Below are 21,217 nucleotides of genomic sequence, written 5' to 3' on the forward strand. Positions count from 1 at the left end.
GGGTAAATGTGTACACCATGTTGTTGCACTGAATTTTGAAAAGTGAATGTTTTTTATTTGTTGACAAACTATTGTTGAACATTGAAATATTGCATGATGCTTTTTCTAACAAGTAAACAAGATATATTTTCAAAATTTATTAGACAATAGCTTCTTTGAATGTTTGTGTGCTGAAAAGACTACAGCCCTTGTGGCTTACTCCATGCTCTTGATTGCAATATGCCTGTGCCAACAATGGAAAATAGCAATGTAGCAACTAATAGAACACCTGAATATGATCACCACCTGCAGCGCTCTGAAGGATTGTGCCACACAAATGAACGTGTATATGATAGAGAAAATCCATCATCTGAGGTAAATATAGCATAAATGATAAAAAAACATTCCAGCAACAGACATACTATGTAATAGCATACTTGTGTTAATTTAGTAAAAGTTAATAAAAGATGAAACAACATCATACATTTTAAGTACATTTGCATGATTTTTATAATTTCCCCTGCAGCCTGCAGGTAATGCATTTTTTAGCATTTTTGCAACACTTTAGTACAATAAGGACTAAAATAGATATCGGTATTGATTGGACATATTTAACACTTCCAATTGATGATTTGGACTTCAAAGTTTAGATAGTAAATTGTAAAACTGTTTAGGATAACGTTCTGCATTTGTCGGTCAAACACCTCCCTACAAACGTACATATTGCATGACTGCGCACATGCCCCAATCGATACAAGGCTACCAACGGTAAACAATGGTCAATGGTACATCTGTGTTCTCGTCTCACGGCGCCCGTTCGCACCCAATGATCGCCCGGTTTCCGGTGAGGTCGATCCTACTTGCAAAGTTGACACGCTCATCTTCAGTGGTTAGCTAGGCAAAGTGGGTAGACAGACTCTTTTAGACGACGAACGGTGCTTCCTCCCTTAGCTTTCTGTGTTGTTTCATTCATTGTGGCGAGAGGGACAAGTGCAGGGCAGCCGGGCCTCCAACATTCCGACTTTATGGTTGGCAAAAATCAGAAAAGAAAAAACCCGCAATCCTAGTGAAAGGAGGCTGTTGTTTCAGTCAGCTGTTTTCAGTGGGTTATCAAAGAAAGAAATCATTGCTAACGCGAGGGATTTAAAACTAAAACTTAATATGGTTCATATACAAGGATTTTTTACGATGTTAGTATCTCTGAACAGTTTAGGTTCTATACACTCGATGACGTATTACTTGTACTTACGGTGTGTGTCTAAAACTTAACGAAGGTCTCTGTAAAAAATGTTATGTTTGTCTGTGCAGTAGATAGTTTTTTTGTGACGTTTATCCAAAATGCGGACAGAGAGACCGCCGAGTGCCGAAGGCTACAGCTGTACAGTAAATAGCTCGATTTAAAGAACATGACGGCACTTTGCATGTTGTTGAAATAAATTTCTTTGCCTCCGGTGTTTCATTGAATTGTCGGCGTAAAGACTGAAATAAAGGTATTTTGTCGTCGTAAGAATACTGTACCTAAGCCAGTACATCACTTTCAGATTTTTTGGGGGGGATTTTCAACACCTAACCATTTGTCTGGTAACGGTATGGAATGCAGCAATATGGGTAAAAAAATGAGAAATCCACTCTAGCTTTGCATGCATCGATTGTTGGTTCGTGCGAGGTCGGTTGCATTTTAAGTGTCGCACTTCGCGCCGTATGACGTAAATGCGCTTCCAACATGAATCGGTTCAATTTTTCATGAGCCTGGTAGCTTCGCCTTGCGCACAGAATTTTCATTTGCCAAACTAACAGATAAAGTGCGAGGGCATCTTTTGCGTCAAACTCGTAATCGGCAAACCTGGGTAAAATGTATTCAAATGCAAACTGTTCACAAGATGCATATTTTCCATCACAATTCTGCATTGCCCCGTCCCGGTGGTCTTGAACTCTTGCCAGTCACGTTTCTATCCTGTCTGGTCATGTCTAGCGGCGCTTTCGCTTCTAAATTCATTGCATTTATGGACATTTGGTAACTCGTGACCTGTTCGGTGTGATTCCGTTTAGTAGCCTCGTTTACATATATCAGATAATTTTGTGATATATTTTAAATATCTCTGTTCGAGGACATGGTAATTTCTTCAACAAACTTTTTGGAATGACTATAGCCTGAACAAGATGTTTTTATATCATACACATACCGGGCGGTAAGGTCGTGGCAGTCACTTGTAAGGCGGAACGAGACTCAGAGCCACTGCACTGGCGTTTACCTGCATGCTCTGTCAAATCTAGGTCACACGTCACACAGTTCATCCGTTCACACATGAACAGTGTTTCGCAGCGGCAGGTTTTTGTACCAAACTCAGTGTCCAATTGCAATGCATTGGTATAAAGGTCTTGCGCACCGCGAGTGACACTGGTCGTTTCAGCGTGATTTGTACACGTGTTAGTTTGATCAATCCTCCACACAGTACTGTGATTTGAATGGAACCGTCCAATCGTTTCCGGTGTGTTGTGTATGGTATTCGGCTCATAGTGACTGTTCATTCCGAGCGCACAGTACAGAGCGTCCCGTTGGTATTTTGCAGTGTTGTGGTTCCCAGATTTTTCGTAGCGGCGAGGCTGATGCGCTTGAATTTCGCAAGACACTCGCTGGTACGCCTAAAAGCTGTTTATCAATGTGCCTCAGAGCAGAGCCTAGAATTCTCGACGGGCGGGCTTTTCCTACATCGCTAAAGCGTCTGGCCGTCTTTGCCAAGTGCCAGTTCCTGTTTTTGTGTTTCTCGCCGTAGACGTCGAGAACTTGAAGGGCTTTAATAAAGGCAACAAGTAGGCATTTTGCGAGTTACGATCTGATACCAACACACGGAGAAGAGTTGTCCCATGTGACATCGACTGTAGTCAGATAGCGAATGGGTGAGAAAATATATTGCGGTTTCTTTTTGGCTCAGAATCAGGTACTTTTAGCAAGACACGCAATTGCCACGTAACGCGGTAATGTGCGATGATTTCGGTCCCGTTTTCGCAGTATGCCTTAGCTCGTGTGTTTTATTTGTGCAGTTTTAGGTGATGGAAATTGTAAAATTTACATTTTAAAGAAAAATATTTTGTTGATGATGTATTGAAAAAGGATTTAAGAAAAAAAAATTTGTTGAAAAAATTTTTTTACAGAACAAAGGTTCATGTTAAATTGATTTTTGTTTTAAAAATAGGAAAGTTATGTTGTTGTTAGAAAAAACTGTATGTTGTGTTGGTGTTTAAACTTTGATAAGTTATCATGATGGTGTTTTTACCACAAGACACTGCTTTGTATAATGAACCACACCTGGACTACTTGGATGACTTTAAGGGGCCCCAGACAATGCATGAACATTTCATTCCAGGGGTTAATGGGATGCAAATGCATATTCCACCACAGCCGGTAATAACTAATTTTGCTCTTAAATTTTAGGGGACAAATTGTGTTTGCTACATTATATATCATGAACTATTCAATTTTTGCGCTATATAATTTTTTTGCAAATATTTAGCATATCTTCATTTAAAATTTCACACCTGGTAGAAATATTTATAGCGGTGTTTTATCAGTTAAACCTATATTGGCATAAGTTGAAGTTTGTTAAAGAATTCTTGCAGAGAAAAAAGTTTGTCCAGTTGAACACACTATCCAATATTTATTTTTGTTTGTGACACCGTTTTGTGATTATGAATGTTATATGCTTCTTTTTTAGAATGTGATACTTGTACAAGTCAACCCAGGTGAGACCTTCACAATACAAGATGATGGCTCATACAGGAGCATTCCAGGTAAAAGTGTTGCATGGTCAACCTATGTTATACCAGCAGCTTGTCGTAATTAAATGCAATGTTTTACACCAACATCAGAGTTTTTATCTTGGATTATATTTTTTCCTAGGCCCAGCCCAAGTGCCAATGGTATTTAACAATGGAGCCATACCCACTATCAATGTTCCACCCGGTTATATTTCCCAAGTGATTGAAGAAAATGGTGTTCGAAAGGTTGTTGTATTGCCAAGCACCAGCACTCCTGGTTTGGATTCCCCAAATACCATACTAGCCCACCATGCCTACCATCAACCTCACCTTCCCTTCCACAGTTTCATTCAGTCACCTGTTCAACCTGCAATATTTCAACATTCTGTAAGTACAGTTAGTGCTTGCTTAACACAAACCATCAATTCTTGTTCATGGGTGTGATAAACTTTTGTGTTAAGCATTGGTGTAAAAATTTTGTCAACACATCTTTGCAATAGAATCTTTGTAGGCCATTGGTAAACCTAAAACAAAATTGTTAAATCTACAAGAAATTTGAATAACAAGCACTCGAGCAGATGGTGCTTTTCCTCGACCACCCCTGTCCTCATGTTTATTTTAGTGTATGTCTCACCACATCTTGATTCATTGATCGAATATAAAGCACACAATTTTTGTGGAAAACACTTGTAGTCTGTAAAAACTTTGAGTTTGTAACTTTTATAGTGCCTTTATTCAACCCTTAAACAAACTAATCAGTATTGGAAAAGTTTTGATAGTTTCTAATTTTTATTTTCATCTATCTCCTCTGCCTTAGATGATTCCTTCTCGGCCAGATGGAAGTATGCAGTTTGCACCCCCTATTGCAGCGTATTTTCCAGATGAAAATCATCCAACTGGTATGAAAAAATGCAGCATGTTGACATACTTAGCAAAACTAATAATTAACTTGGGTTGCAAATTAAATTTACCTGTGTGTGTGTTTTAGTCAAGAGTTTCAACCCAGAGCAGCCAGTGTGTCTCCAGTGTGGAACTATTGCAGACAGTCTGTGTATCATACAACAAGCAGAAATGTACCCTGATCTAGTCTTTAGCATATCCAATGACAGTGACGAGTTCGTTCAAAGTTTAGACAATGCTGCCCCTTTTTCCTACTGTAAACACAGAAGTGAACAGAACACCACAGTTGGTGTGCAAGTCAATATGTACAAAGATGAAAATGGAGACCCTAGTATGTATTCAACTAGAATAAAGAACGCTTACTGACTAGCTAAGTTACAGTTTTATACTGAATAAAGTGTTTGTTATGATGTGGTCATGAATGTGAATGAATGATGTGTGCGTGTTACACTTGTGAAGGGTTTTGTTGAAGTGCTTTCATAATGTTCAGTGGAGCATTGGATTGGTACACGTAGCCTTGTTAGCTTAGTCAAAAGATTCTTAATCAGCTGTGTGTGTTGGGCAGTTTCAGAAATTGAATAATTATTCAAGATTATAATCTTCATAAAGTGGTTTGTGTAAACTGATCAGTTGTACAACTAACAGGATTAAAAAGTTATCAGGTAACTCAAATGCAATAAAGTTGACATGGTTATTCAGTTAGAACTAAAACAGTCATCAGAGAACTGCCTGTGATACACCAATGGTGCGTTTTGTCAGTGGCTTTCATGGGGTATAAGTAAATGATAAAGGTGTTACATTCTGTTTCAGTTACACATTGTTTTGTTAAGCTAAAAAGTGTTTTTGAGGGAGTCTAGGACCTTAAATTACTGATTTTGCACTACAGGTTTTGTTATATATGTAAAAACAGCTGCTTATAGGTGTACCTTTGTCATTTAGGTCTGTCAGATTCTTCCTTGAGCTCGCCCAACAATAGTACACATTCCATAAACAACCCACCTATGCATTCTGGCTCACCTCTGCCCAATAGCCTTTCAACGGCTGAAAGGATGTCAAAAAAACTACAAGAAAGACAGCAAAGAAATCAACCTCCCAAAAACTCTCCTGAATCATCATCATCACTTACATCTTCACCTTCTTCCTCTTCATCATTTGTTCCATCCCAAAGTGCAAGTCCTGACTCTCATAATATGCCATTCTCAAATGGACATCCGCAAAACACTTCTTTTATTAACTTGAGCCCAGAGCACATTGGCCAGCACCATATAGCTCATTTTACTATACCAAATCGACAAACTTTTCCTGTTTTTCCGAAGAACATGCAACTTATTACGGATAGGGTAAAACTGGCTGAAAATGATCACCAAACTTCCAATGATGTCAAAGGAACAAGTCAATCTGAAGGTAAGACATACAATTTACACCTGAATTTTATTGTCTACCAGGTTAATATACTACCGTAGTGTTTTACATAAAGTGTGCTTTAAATCAGTACAACATTGGTTGTAATGTGAAATTTTAGAAGGATTTTAAGAGCCGACACTATTATATGTTTGTAACTCATGTAGGCTTCATACATAGGTGCGCTATAGTAAAATGCTGACCCTTCAGACTGAAACCTTCAGTACATTTTGCTTTGTTAATGATACAAAACAAACATTGTGGCCATTTTTCATAACACACCACACTGTTTTATCATGTTAAATAAAAAAATAATTTTGGATTAGGTCTTGTGTAAGGGAAACCAAGTTGCTTGTCTGAATTCCAGACATATTTCTTTCCAAACAAAGGGGTCAAGTAAAGTGGCATTTGGACCCAAGATGCCTTTTAAAGCCACCAAGGCTGGCTTATGTAATGTGTGTGATAATGATGTATTGCTCATTGACAAATGTCTGGCTACTTCAGACCAAAACTCATCTTTTCTGCATCAACAGTGTAAAATAAATGATAATTATTGTTATAGGTGGCTGTTCAACACTCTCTGACCTCCTAAGCAGCATATCTAAACCTACGGTAAGAACACACAAAATGCTATATTCCTAAGTGTCAATGATTCAGTTGATATGGATTTTGTTTAGGTTTTGGATCTTAAACCAAGAAAGGTCCACCTGGTTTGGCCTCAACTTACTACTCAAAGTCGAAATGTGACAGATGAATTACAAAACTCACTTGACTCCAAGGTCATTAACTTTGAGCTGATGCTGTCATGTCAAAAAAAGAGTCCAGGCAAATTTGAAGTTGTTTATAGGTTAGTTTTTCTATCGTTTACATGGTTGTTAAAACATTTTGTTACATACAAATTTTATATTTTTAGTGGGCTAAATAGATTCTACCAGTTGACAGACTTACGGCCTGCAACAGACTATTGTGCCAAGTAAGCACTATGTACAATTTGCTTTGTTTTAATGTGTGATGTGTCAAAACTTTACAATTGGTGGAAGGATTGTATCTTATTGCACTGTGATATATAATTGATTACTGATGTGTTCGTTGTACCCATGGTATAACAGACAATTTCCTACCTAGCTTCTGTCAATTGATGCCATTGATAGCATATGCTTACTCTGTTTCAAAACTGCATGTATTCTGCCAGGGTGCTTGCTATGTGTGATGCACATAAAGGTCAGCCATCAGAGTTGTTGACATTCCATACACCCAGTTGTGAACCCGATACACCTGCCCCTCCAAAACTTTCAAGTCGGACAAAAAATAACATTCTATTAAAATGGGTGGTGAGTCAGTATGTTATATCATGCTAGCTATGAATTTATTTAGAAATCCCCTTGAGTTTTTAACACATAGCTCTCCATAGCAACACCGTATTAGTTGTTTGCCCCATGACTCAACCCACTTTTACGTAGTGGGCAGTGCTCCTCCGCTATTCAAGTAAAACTGAACAAATTGTTGGTGACCAAACTTGGTTTTTCTGCCACCATGTTGGCTTCCTTAATGTTATTGGCCAAGCTTTGATTACAGAGCATGCATTTGTGTCACTTAAGATTGTGGCAGGAAATGAACATTGCTGTGCAAGTACTTCCTAACTGGATGTTTTGTACGTCATTTGAAACTTGAAAGCTTTATATTTAGTTTTTATCAACTGCTGAATGGTTTTGTTACATGTTTGTCCAACTTCAGGGGATAAACATACGAAAGCAAAAAAAAAACTTATATTTTTTGTTGGCAAAAAAAATCACAACAAAACTTGCTGTTTACCATAATACTGTTTACCATAATGTTTGTGTAAACAAATGACTGCATACCACAAAAACCAAAACAATTGATTTTCAAACAGCATTGTTTCCAGTTTAACAATCAATCTATTTTTAATGGTAGTAATATAACTGTGAGGTATTGTGTTCTTACACGGCAATGCAAATTCAGGCACCTGCTGATAATGGTGAAAAAATTGTCAAATATCATTTGGAATGGGATGAAGGAAATCATGGCAGTGGCTTTCAACTTCTGTTTAGCAGTTCACAAAAGCAGTACAAAGTAACAAAACTATCTCCTGCACATTCTTACAAATTTCGACTTGCAGCAGAAAACAAGATTGGAACAAGGTAGATTTGTGTGTAGTTTACGTCGTTAAAAATTATGCAGATATTTAATATTATAATTGTTGATAAATGCAAAAGCCTGCCCTTTTGTAACAAAATATTGAAAGGCTGCTTTGGTTAATTCGTTGCTTTTATGAACTGTAAGTCTGCATTATAAATGACCAATTCTGCAAAAGACTTGTCTGGTGTAGCAAAATTTAGATGCTAGTGGCAAAGTCCTAAGACTCTAGATTAGTGGTTCCCAACATTTTTTGATACTATCTAAAGATTTAAAACATTTTGTTCATACCTTGTTGCAAATTAGTTGAACAAACATCCTTTAGGGTTGACTTTATATGTCTGATTCTGAGCTGCTTTTAAGAAAACAGTTTGTTTTGGCCCACATCACACCCAACCAAGGTTGTATGATTAAGTACAATGACAACTGTTCTAAACCACATTTGTATCAAAATTAATTCTAAAAAGGTATTCGGAATTGTTATACTTTCAACTGTGGATCGTAACATCAATGCAACATATAAATATTGAATAGCATAAAATTATTGTGGTATTTCTGGTTTATTCAAGATATCACAATAAGCAGTGTAAAAATGTACATGGTAACAGTTACTTTGTTAGTGTAAAGAGACTGAACTTGATGCGACTATTCAAGTCAAATTCCCTCCCTAAAGTCTCCCCGTTGGTAACCAATGGTAGAGAAGTAGTTCTTGGTTTGTCACTGCTCAAAATGAATGATCATATGTCACGTGTCAGGCGTCAAGCATCGAGCATTGATTGCCTCCGTCGATTGACTTTGCCTAACAGTAGCTCCACTTGCACCACTGGAGGTGCCGGGTTGACATTTGCCAGAAGTGCTTTTAACGACGTGCGCCGTTCTATTTTCATTTGCCAGTGGCTGGAGTACGGAAGTTTGTTATCAGACCGCGGGAACTGTTCCTACCAGCCCCGAAGCTCCCAGACTTGTAAAGGCTACTGTGAAAAGCTTATCACTGCAGTGGTTACGCGCAAGCGGTGACGTCACTTCGTTTACCCTTGAAATGGATGAGTCCGCAGGTTACGGATTCCGACCAATCTATAATGGCCTCGATACAAAGTTTACTGTCAAGAATTTACGCCGGAGTTACCACTACCGATTCCGGGTAAGCCCCCTGTAAAATACAAACCATGTTTTTTGACCTTTGGCACAATTTTGTTCAGTGACGCCATTTCTCTAGTCGTTGTCTTAGAGATTACTGGCCAGATTTTCTTTTTTTAGATGTGAAAAACACGAAAAAACGTTGGCCAAGTTTTGTTGCCTCAGAACCAACTATAATACAACATTGTGTTTGGTTTATGGGACAAAACAGCACTAATGTTTTTGCACATTGATGTTTTTGTAACCACTTTTTTCGCATTTTAGTTGTGTTGCCACAACAACGAAGGCAAGGGTAAGTGGAGCAGCGTGGTATCTTTTCTCACTTGCCCAGACAAACCTCAAGCACCAGGCAAACCCAAAGTCAAAGGCATCGTTCACGCCAAATTCTTTAAGCTAACCTGGGGTAAGTCTGTGCAAAACTTAACACATTGATTCTGCTCTTGACACATAGTCCAAATTAACGCATTACTTTTTTCAAGTACCACTTCTGGCTTTAACTAGTTTTGTATTTTACGGTTTTGTCTTCCATTATCAGTTATGACTATTTTTTATATTGTCAATTTAAATCTGGATTATTTATAAATTATGACAAGCAATATTGAAATTTTACATTTTGAAATATAATTTCAAGACACTTTTCCGCGGCAGTCAATAGTCGCACTTGGATATGCGCCGATGGTAGCTTCACCATTTTTATATTGTGTGATACGAAGCAGTGTCCCGAGCTCTCAACATTCAACGTTCTTGGGCAAAAGGAACACTAGCAGTTATGGTCCATGCGTGTAACACGTATATGCTTTGTACAGATGCCCCCAACGACGATGGTGGATCAGATGTTCAATTTTACACCATGGAAATGTCACGTGAGCGAAATCGTCCAATGAAAGTAATTTACACTGGAGCTGACCAGGAATGTCTTGTGGAAGACCTCGAACCAGGTAAACCAAATATAATGTGCTTGTAAAATGCCCCTTTCTGTACGGATGCCATAGCCCAGGGGTCGGCAACCTTTTTTACACTGCGGACCGTTTTTGAAACTGAAATTTTATCGCGGACCGGCCTTCAAAAATACTACAAATAGTCAGGTTAAAAAAGCATAAATTAGGTTATCATCCCTGGAAAGCACGGGCAAAATGTTTCGAAGCACCTGACCTGAAAACGTATACGGCCCGGTAACAAACTCCTCGCGGACCGGTACCGGGCCGCGGACCGGCGGTTGCCGACCACTGCCATAGCCCACAAATTGCATAGAAGGCATCGAATCTAACCGCTTGTAAACGCTCGAAATAACGAGACCACTTATATTGGATGTGTGACTGTATAAGTCGCGCATTATATGAGCATAGAGATCTGCCAGAATCTTTTCGCTTTCTGCGTCAAACACTACGCTCACAACTGACTTCGTGACTCAATCACGTGCAAACCCAAGCGTTTTTGGACACGCGAACCGAAATTAATTTTCCGAGGCTACTAGTTTCTCGGGTTCACGACCGTGTTTGTTTCAGGTCACACCTATAGACTTCGCGTCTTCTGCTCAACAGCGGGCGGAGCGAGCCTTCCTTCCGAAGTTGCCATGGTAACGACGCCGCCAGTTATCTCAGGTGCCTGTGACGCCCCGATGATCGCGCTACGTCCAAAACCAACATGTCTCACTGTTAAGTGGGGTGAGTAGAGAAAATTCGCTTTGTTTAAACTATTAACGATCCACAGTAACTTGTACGACTTGCACGCTGTTTGCTGACAAGATTTGTGGCATAGAGTGCAGCAATGATGTGTAGAGAAAGGTTAACTGATCTATTTTACGTGTTAACGGAATTTTAACCTCTACAATTTACTACACATAGCGCTTAGTAAAACTGCTTTAAGTGTAAAAAAAATAACACCCGCCTAATTGTCGCGAACCTTTGGCCTCAAACCTGTTTTGGCAGCGACATACTGCAAGCCACAGGAATTCAGGCTCGAGATAGGGCGTGTTTACTTGCGCACTTGTCGGTGGCTGATTTGTGCTTCCGCTCTGTCTGGCGGCAACTCACTGTGTGACACATGCTGTGCAGATGTCTGCTAGCCTCGGATGTCGGTGACATTCGCTGTGCCTTTTTCGGTCTCAAGTTGAACTTCTTATTACATTTTCCCTCATCAGTTTTCTTGCAGTATAACACTTTTTTATTACTTTCGATCGTATACGCACCGATTACTATGTATTTTTTTTAAATGCCTTTTGTGCAAAAATTTAAAGCGGTCCACGTACATTTTAACCTTCTGAAATATTTTTGACAACAATACCAATAAAATATCGCGTTCAACTGGCGTGAAAACGGAGTTTTAATGTAGCCATCTTTTCCCGGAAATCTGTTTTTAGCATCAGTTGAGTGTGCATAATGTTGTCATGCATTACTGTATCTCGCAGATTCTCCACAATACGCCGGTGGTACGAGCGTCTCTCATTACGAAGTCAGCTGTAAGCCCAGCGGCGATCCGACAGTCGAGGGGACGGCACCGGTCATCGCGTACAAGGGCGCTGAACGCGAATGCACAGTTGGAGGTCTGAGGCCCGGCACCCAGTATGATTTTCAAGTGCGCCCGATAAACAAAGTTGGGGTAGGTACACGGCTTGGTCAACATTCTTTTCTATACTTCAAAGCGGCTGTGTTTGTTTTTGCGCGACCTCATGGTCTGGATACGTCCTCACTTGCGTTATTAGTATGTTGTTCAAGCGACTGCGCCCCGACTGTCTGGCTAAGCGACAATCCACTGGCTTTACGTCTGCTTGCTGTCTCCCGAATATTGAGGCCAACAAAAACACGTCTGCTCGCCTTTGCAGATCGGTCCATGGTCGGAGCCTCTTTTGGCGGTAACCAGCGCTGGTACTCCTGAAAAAGTTGATCTTCCTGTTGCCACCGTACTTTCAGCCACATCGGTGCACATACAATGGCAGGTACGTACATGTAACACCACATTCGTGTTTAGGCGATATATGGACATGCCGGTTTCTGTAAATCGGCTTTTCCAGAGGATATTATACAAACTAAAGCCAAGCCCTTGGGCAAATACGTCGGTATATTACAGACCGCTGTGGAATTCAGCGCATTCGGATTGTCAGAAATAATACACACCCTGTAAATACATCATCCACATAAGGTGTTAACCTTATTTGTCCCGAAAGTAATATAATGAACACTTCGAATAACACAGCTTTATAGAATAAAAAATATCCTTAAAAGCAAATGAAATGTGCACCTGGATCTGAAAAGGCCAGCTGACCAAACACCTGCCAGTGTGTGCGATTATTAGAATCGCCTAAATTGGTTGCCAAGTCAACCGCTGATGAATTTCACTCGGCCTTTTACAATCATTTACAGAACGTGTGCGGATGACGTCAAATATAAGGGTTTATCTTCTATAAGCGGACCACATTACAGACGTAATTCGGCTCGTTTTTCATTTTGCCTCATCAGCAGCCAGCGGCCTTTTCTCTAATGTTCCATACAGTACACTCGAAATTCGCGATATTACATTAGCCTATTGCGTCACAAATGCCATTCCACCCCGCGCTGTTGAGTCAGGCACCAAGGCACGATTAATGTTGTCTGACATTCTGCTTTCAGAGTCCGACCGACAACGGAGCTGAAATCATCGGATACAGAGTCCAATGGGGTTCTGCTGAAAGTTCAATGTCGGTTGTCACTGTTGGTCCTGTGCTTTCCCACCACTTGCATTGCCTCACACCAAACACTATATACTTGTTCACTGTTCAGGTAGGAATGACTCACTCCAGCTATTACTGAAATATTGCTTCTGAAGTAGACCGTTTGGGATACAATAGCTCGGATTACAGACACAATGTTTGCGGATTAGTAGCTAGTCATAAAGAACGATGCCATTTTTGGGCCAAATGGTAATCAATTTCGGATGATTTGAAAACTGTTTTGTTTGGGTGATACAAGATTATTAGATGATGATTCATAGGCTATTGCCATTAGCAACGGTGGGTGTTCTGGTATTCTTTTGTCTTTGAGTTGTTTTCCATGCGCGAAAGTAGTTGCTGGTTTCCTCTGCGGCTGCTTTGCTTTAGCTGTAAAATGCAAAACTGTCGGAAAACTGTGCAAGCTGGCGATTTTTGAACGCCGTTCTGTAAAGGTTATGCACGAATACCAACACTATGCTGTATACGCGCATCAATAATAACAATTACTGGGTATTGGTGGCAACCTGTGCTTTCAAGCGTGAGCTTTGAGTACACAAAACAGTTGCTTTATAAATTTAGCAGTACCATAACGAAACCAACGACATGCTTAGATGTGGGTCATTAAACGCTGCCAAATATGTCGCTGTTAACTTTTTATGCGACCTTTTTGCATCGTCATGTGACGTAAAGATCAGGTCACTTAAATATCATAACGAGCGCTAAACTATTTAGCTGCTGCGCTCAAAGCACATGCAAAACGCCACTTCCAACATGAATGTAAATTTATTAACGTTTCTCTTTCGGTGGGAGCCGATCCGGTTTTTCCGCTGTATCAAGTTGCTTTGTCAGCGCTAGTGTTGGCAGAAATTCACAGGCGCCGTGATGCTTTTGTTCACGGAATCAAATCAATTTCCGTATTGCCACATTTTTGCCAGCTGGAAAAAGTGATACGTCGGATTGGTGGCTGATTTGTGTGTAATATATTGCAAATACAAATTTTGCATGTATGGGTCTGAGCGACTGCTTAAAACGTATAAATAGTTGCCCATTAGCATTTACGAAGTTTCTGTGTGTTTGTTGACCTCATTATATTGCTTGGCGTCATTCCCCTAATAGCATTTGCGGTCCTTTGAATAAACATGTTAGGTTGATTCGTTTCAATGTTCACAGCTCAATGGTTTCTAAAAATAACATTGGTTTGCTGTTTTATACCAGTAGTTGTGTCAAGACCACAAAGTGTTGTTTCAGCTATACATACTGGCAAGATAAAAGGCCCGTGTAGCCCGGTTTGCCATGAAGTTTACATAAGTTTATGGGCGTTGCCTAAATCATTATTGTTGGAATTGCACCTGACACACCCTAAAAATGCGGGATTGAACAAATAAAATTTGCTGTTTGGGCATCTGGAACAGTAAGCAATTTACAATTTCTTGAACTTATAGCAGATGCCTGATGTTTAATTGTGGGTCCTCCCACATATACTTTTGTCCGATTTTTTTTCTTGTACTGGTTTGTTCCAAACGTTTGGTCAATAAAGAAGGCTTTAAACTTACAAAGTCGATCCTCCCAAAGTTTAATTCCGAATGACCCAGCGGTTTACCCACAGGCCCCGAAATGTGAAATTTTATTTTTTGTGTATTCTTGTTTTTACGCTTTTGGAGCTAAATGGTTATTGTTGTTTTTTGCGACAACATAGTTCTTTCTTTGTGACAGTTTTAACAAACCCACGGAGTTCTCTGTGCGTTTACTGTTTTCTTTTTCGTTTTGCAGGCTGTGAACAGCGTGGGTCAAGGAGCCGTGTCTGACGTTGGTTCCGTGACCACGCTCCCGTCATGCCCCCAACGCGTGATAAACTTGCGACAGACGGTCACAGAAACCACCGACGATGACGAAATTTGCGGCAGTATGAGCAGCCAGACCGGTTCTGCAATCCAGTGGGACGCGCCCCACGATAATGGGTGTGAAATAACGAGTTATAAAATCCATGTTGCTGAGCAACGCCCACGTGGCCAGCGAAAAGATGTGGTCGATGGCACCGAATCAAAAGTCAGTGATCACGTGTATGAAGTTGAGCCAGATGCCACTGTTTACTGCTTTGACGATTTGAAACCCGACACACAATATAGGTAATAAGTAAAATCGAGTTGGTGTTTTGGGTGGGTCATCCAGTAGTGGTACGTTAATAAGTGTATGGATTACTTTGTTTTTAGGGTTTGTGTTTCTACATTTAAACATATGTCGCATTAGGCAAACTTGACCGAGTCTTTTTAAAGCAAAATTCAGATGTGTGGCATTTCAATAATGCCCTTTTCCACTCCCTCAGCCGCACCTGCCTTTCAAATCTCAAAATACGCGTTTGCGTTTCCACATTATTATGGGCCCCCTTTCCTTTTTTTATTGATTTTACTCAAATTGTGTTTTTTTATTTCTTTTTTTTATGTTTTTTTTATTTCATTTTTTTTTTCTCCCCAAAGTTTGTCCGACTCGTTTTTCCATCAAATGTTTGATGGATTTGGATGAAATTTACACAGATGGTAGATGTAGTTATGTAGATGTGCATCCCACTTTGTTTTTGTTGATAACCCCAGTATTTACCCCGCTAGCCCCCTAAAATGGGTATTTTTCCCCCGAAGTTTGTCCGACTCGTTTTTCCATCAAATGTTTGATGGATTTGGCTGAAATTTACACAAGTGGTAGATGTAGTTATGTAGATGTGCATCCCACTTTGTTTTTGTTGATAACCCCAGTATTTACCCCGCTAGCCTAAAATGGGTGAGTTTTTAAACAGTGTCAGAATTGGCTGAAATTTAGATTTCTTGTATAGTATGCCATTTATAGGTGTCGATTGTTGCGTTCAACCCTGTAGTCCTAACATTTACCCCACAAGCCCCTAAAGTGTAAAACGAATTTGTATGTTACTGGTCACTACAAACGAAAGATTTCTTTTGAGCAATAGTGTTACAAGGGCAACCAGTTGTATGTTGCTCGTTGTTGGGTTGCTTGGTGGTCGTTTTTGCGCCATGGCAGTTAGGGGGTTGTTAACAGCCCTATGACGTCAGAAACATTAACGGTTGTTGATCAAAACACCTCTAGTGGTCGAAATTTTAAACATTGGCGGATTTGGCTGAAATTTTGCAGTACTATTGATTGAGTCATTGTGGTTTTTATATATTTTTTAGTTTGTGTGTCGAACCCAATTAGTTGCCCTACTAGCCCCCTAAAATGGGTCAGTTTTTTAAAACGTTAAATAGGACATACTTCAAACAATATCTGGGGTGAATCTAATTTTATAGCTTGTATTCTACATAGTATTATTATTTAAGCCCAGTGCCGATCACTGTGTTTTACCTTACAACACCCGACTTTCTCATGGTTATCTCTTGAATTGCATTATTTTCAACTTTACGTGTGTGGGGACCCATGAGTTTTTGCCTGCAGAAACGACAGAAGTTATTAAAGACGATGGCTAATATGGGACCCAATACAAAATAAGCATAGGAAATATATTTATGTTTTAAAATAGGTTATAGTGTATATGCAAGGGCAATATGTGCTAAGCCACCCTTCTAGTGGTATTCGCTTTCACTGCCAAACATTTGGCGTCAACAACTTTGTTGTCGTTTCAGCATCAAGGTTTGCGCGGTAAACTCCATCGGGTGCGGAAGTTTCAGCGAAGCAGTAGAATTGCGGACCCGGCCCTTACCACCCGATGCCCCTGCTCTGTCGTGCGTTCAAACCACCTCTAACTCGCTCAAGCTGAAATGGGGCGATGGCAAAAGCAGTTTCACTAATAGCATCCAATATCTGCTACAGATGCGTGATAAAAACGGCAGGTAAGGAATGTATGGGTGAATTGAAGCACTGGCTGAAATGTTGGTGCAAAAACAGGTTGTGCAACAGGTGTTTTGATTCGCTTTTATCCTAAACTGCAATCAATGGCATGGTTACTACGTACACATCTTCAACTTCCAATTACAGTAGAAAATTACTAGCTTTTGTTGGCTTTCTTTTATCACTCTCATTGTGGCCCTAATCATAAATTTTCACTTTACCACGGTGTATGTTTTTCTATTCATTTCATATTTCAACTACTTGTCAAGGTTTGTGACTGTGTATCGAGGATCCAGTTGCTCCCATCGAATCCATCGGTTGAACGAAGACACAACATACCGCTTCCGTATTAACGCAAGCAATAGTGAAGGTGAAGGTCAATTCTCAGCAGAGTTTGCAGCAACAACATCAGTCCAGATGCCCCCAATCATGGAAGGTACATTTCAGGCGAAGTCGCGACTTTTGTTGACTATCATACATTTTTCACGACTGTTTTTAAAACTTACACTTGGTTGTTGATGATTTGAAAATATTGCGTTTGTCACAACGACCAAAGATCGCAGGTCATTGAAATTTTTACGATAAGGATGTGACTCGGTGACATGGTATGTTATCAGAATATGTAAACTCTTTAGTTAGAGTCTAAAGTCGGAAGGTCATGTTAACGCAGTAGTTGTACGAATTACTACACTGTTAGAACCCATATGTATGTACTCGAAATTTGAGAGGACTGTCTCAACTGCCAACAGAATCAGTCAGTAAATTAGAAAGTAGGAATATATATTTCGCCTAATAATGGCATCATCAGTCTTTTAACAATTTGCACAGTTATCGTCGGTATGCATGGCGGCTGTTGGAGGTTTAGATATTGCCCATCCACGACAATTCCATATGTATGTATGTTGAACCATATGCAAGTCATGTCAGAACTGTGAAATCAATACTAAGTCACACGCTACGTTCTTAAGTCTCTGGTAATTTTCATAAATGCCGTGTGTGCACAGATGGGATTTAGTCTTTTAGTGCGACATACAAGATAACAATAGAGTAAATCAAAAACTGCACCATTATTTTGATCCTTTGTAGCTAGAATTTGCTACTATGGTTTTAGGTTTGCTCGCCCATTCCAATAGGTTAAAATAATTGCGTTGACTTGAGACATTTTGTTTCAAAATTAAATGAATCACTAGTGTTAGCTAATATGATCAATAACGTTAAAACTCATGCTTTAATCGTGTTAACAATGGGAAATTTTCAGGTGAATTTATATTTTGACATTTTCGTTTGACCATGGAATTTTTGTTGTTGTTTTTTTAGCTCCATCAGTGAGCAGCGTTCAACCCACGTCATGTGAAATAAGCTGGCAGAAGGTCGATTCTATTAAAGGCGACACGATTCAATACCGGCTGTCACTGGAAAACCTCAGCGACCCGAAGTCAAAAATGGTAAGTCGATGCTGATTGTGTGAAGTAAATTGTATTTTGTTTCAAAGAATAATAATAGCGGTGTGGCTCGTTGATATAAAATAGTAATCACTCGATACTCAAAGAGAAAAATAAATGGCGTGTGTTAAATTAAACGGATAAAGGTAAATCACAAAAAAGTTCTGTTACACAATGAAAGTCCCCCGGTAACAGATGACCGTTGAGTATGTAGCATTAATTATGGTGGCCTGACAAAAACATAGAACCAACTTTTATTAAGTTTACGCACTTTATTTTATTGCATCTTCAAATGCCCAAATTTAGTTGCATTCCTAAACCAATTTCGCCGGTGAAAACTCGCTGCACTGTTAACCATATATTCGCATGAGCAGGAGCAAACTTGCGATCGAAGCCGGTACCTGCTCGACCGTCTCACTCCAGACACCGAATATCGACTGCGCGTCGCTGCGGTGCGTCAATACCATGCCGGTATCGTGCAAACACCGACTGACACAGATGAGTCTGAGGAGCAGGAACAGGGCGTGACGCTTCTGCAATCGACCTTCAGCGCAGCTAGCACTTTCCACACCCAGACCGGCGAGCAAAGCGATGAAGTTACCCCGCGTTTAACGCCGCGCACCGAGGAAGCCCCAGTTAGCGATAGCAGCGTTACGGTTGACCAGCGACACGTGACAGTAGCCGATGAAGCGTCTCCTCAGCAACAACCGCCTGAATTTTCGGTCGTGGCTGCGTCGGAGTCGATATCGGAAAACAAGCGATCGGCGATCTGGCTCGCGGTGTACCTTCTCTTCGCAATATTCATGGCTTTTGCTGCGCAGATATACGTCGTGAAATAGGTCGTGCTTTGTTTTCGTCTTGTGGTTTTGCCCTACCTGCTTGTGTTTGTCGCTTCAACAGAACATGCGCTGGCCATTTTAACTCGGTTGGTAGATGTTACCTTTTTTGGTCCATATGTTGTATTTGGGAGAATTTCACGATTGTTAAAGATGCGAACGTGTTTTTTTTTGCCTGCGACCCGTTAAAAAACTAATATATTCCGGTGTGTGTATGTTTCAGAGTTTTATTTTAGACAGTTTCCAAAGAACCGCTATTGCTATTTTCCCTGTTTAAGCATTTTTGTTTCTGTATGTCATCTTGCCGGGACTCAACCTTACGTGTTAACAGTGGACAAAAAACGTCCTATATCCCACTTGTGCAAAATCGCGCCTCAATTGTACCTTCACCATCCGTGTAAATCATTCTGTAGCTCTTGGCTTTGCTTTTCCTCACTAGCCGACCAACCCAGTATTTTGCCACCAAATGCTAATAACTTGCTTTCAAAAGCAGTTGTTATCAAATGTCGTGCATGAGTTATTTGTTTGGGTGTGTTCATTTGCCTTGTACCGCTTAGCTATTGGTTACTATTTTCGGGCGTGCCTATTGCCCTTCTCATATCAGCATAACCACATCTGTAACAACTTTTTTCATTGGGTCAAATGTGTATCACTGTACATGTATTAGCTATCAATACAGACCCCTAAGGTGCTACAACGTATACAGGGCGCGCTTGTATTTTCATCTGTACCTTTTCCGCGGTGTCTACATGAACACAGCCTTTTGTTTCACCAGCTCTTTGAAATCTCGCCAAACGCGCTCTATCGTTTCTGCAAGGTGTCGTATTCCGTATTCGCTCACGGGGCCAACTGTATAAAGTACTTTTCTTAGATTTCACTGCACTGGCCTGCCCTAGCGTGCATGTACCGACGATTTTTACCACGTCCAAAACTTTGCTTCTGTCTCGTTACTAACGCTCGGTCATTCTAACCTTTGTGCAATGGTAACCCCAGTGCACCGTCGTTTTTACAGGAATGTAGCCTGATTGTCATTCATTTTCCTATTGCAGCTGAGTAGCATTTTATAGTGTTAAATCCTTCGTAGCGCGGCATTCGATGTGCTTGCTGTGCCGATTAGTGCTGGTTTCACCAGAATGTCATAGACTCTTTTTGTGTGCGACTAGATGTTGGTTACGGAAATCTGTATTATACACTGAGTGCAATAGATAAGCATATAGATATGGGCTTCATCGCAATTGTGGGAAAATAACTTTATTAGCTTTATAAGAGACTCTCTGATTGCAACATTTGCCCTCTAAGGATCTAAACCGAGTAGAATCTTTGTATTTCTGCCAAAATCTTTTTATGTCTGCCGTTCTATTTCCGCCTGCTTGTAGTTTCACAAAATTGTACATTGTTAGGTGGTGTGTGTCACTTGTGTCAAGGGATGGACTTTGTCGTTCTGTTCTCGCACCCCGCTGTTCGCCCCCACTCGCTTCTTAGCCAACGTGCATTTTATGATATATTACTACTGATAACGTATCAATAAAAATATATAAATATATGGCAGGCAAACCACACTTATGTTGTGTCTGTTTCTAAAGTGACTGAGAATGAAAAATGGGTTAGGAAACAATTGTATTCAAGTCTTAATTGACTAAAGCATGCAGTGCCGGATTAACCATTAGGCAAAGTAGGCACGTGCCTACAGGCCAGTCAAAAAACCAGGCCACTTTACAACAACGATCTTTGTGACAATGATTTGCCAACACTGATAATTCTATTTTTTTAGTTGGCAACCCTGATTTTCGGGTCACTTACAAAATGTGCCTACAGGCCAGCAGACCCTTAATCCAGCACTGAAAGCATGCATAAATAGCTTAACATAAAACAAATTCGCTACTGCTGCGTAAAACAGGCTAGTACCTTGGCTTTTCAGACGCCATAAGATGGGACATATAAGAAAAACCTATTTCTTTACATGCGTTGTATTAAAACATAAACAAGCACACACTTCGCAGCCATTGGTGAAATAAGCATCTGCTATGCGGCCGTAGTAGCGAAAAGGTTGTGCACATCTGGTCTAATGCATTAGGTTATCGCCTCCTTAGAGATTG

The 21,217-nt window shown here is 40.2% G+C and overlaps 1 protein-coding gene across 2 annotated transcripts; it reads left to right on the forward strand.

Annotated features, from left to right (window-relative positions):
* The first annotated feature begins 122 nt into the window (after positions 1 to 122).
* Positions 123 to 20,680, forward strand: LOC145228825 (fibronectin type-III domain-containing protein 3A-like). 2 transcript variants are annotated; one of them, XM_080094018.1, is made up of 22 exons: positions 123 to 354; positions 3,693 to 3,768; positions 3,878 to 4,122; positions 4,553 to 4,634; positions 5,575 to 6,039; positions 6,599 to 6,648; positions 6,714 to 6,883; positions 6,950 to 7,009; positions 7,229 to 7,367; positions 8,017 to 8,195; positions 9,085 to 9,331; positions 9,592 to 9,730; positions 10,134 to 10,265; positions 10,833 to 10,991; positions 11,735 to 11,925; positions 12,149 to 12,262; positions 12,933 to 13,082; positions 14,783 to 15,138; positions 16,639 to 16,845; positions 17,113 to 17,279; positions 18,161 to 18,288; positions 18,660 to 20,680. In XM_080094018.1, exons 1-22 carry the CDS (start codon positions 220 to 222, stop codon positions 19,122 to 19,124), a joined length of 4,056 nt encoding a protein of 1,351 aa, XP_079950144.1. In that variant the 5' UTR covers positions 123 to 219; the 3' UTR covers positions 19,125 to 20,680. The 2 variants fall into 2 exon arrangements, with proteins under 2 accessions (XP_079950144.1, XP_079950143.1); XM_080094017.1 differs by lacking the exon at positions 123 to 354 and adding an exon at positions 3,148 to 3,382.
* Positions 20,681 to 21,217: the final 537 nt, after the last annotated feature.

This window comes from Phallusia mammillata, chromosome 5 (genome assembly GCF_965637545.1).
Source record: "Phallusia mammillata chromosome 5, kaPhaMamm4.hap1.1, whole genome shotgun sequence".
NCBI lineage: Eukaryota > Metazoa > Chordata > Ascidiacea > Phlebobranchia > Ascidiidae > Phallusia > Phallusia mammillata.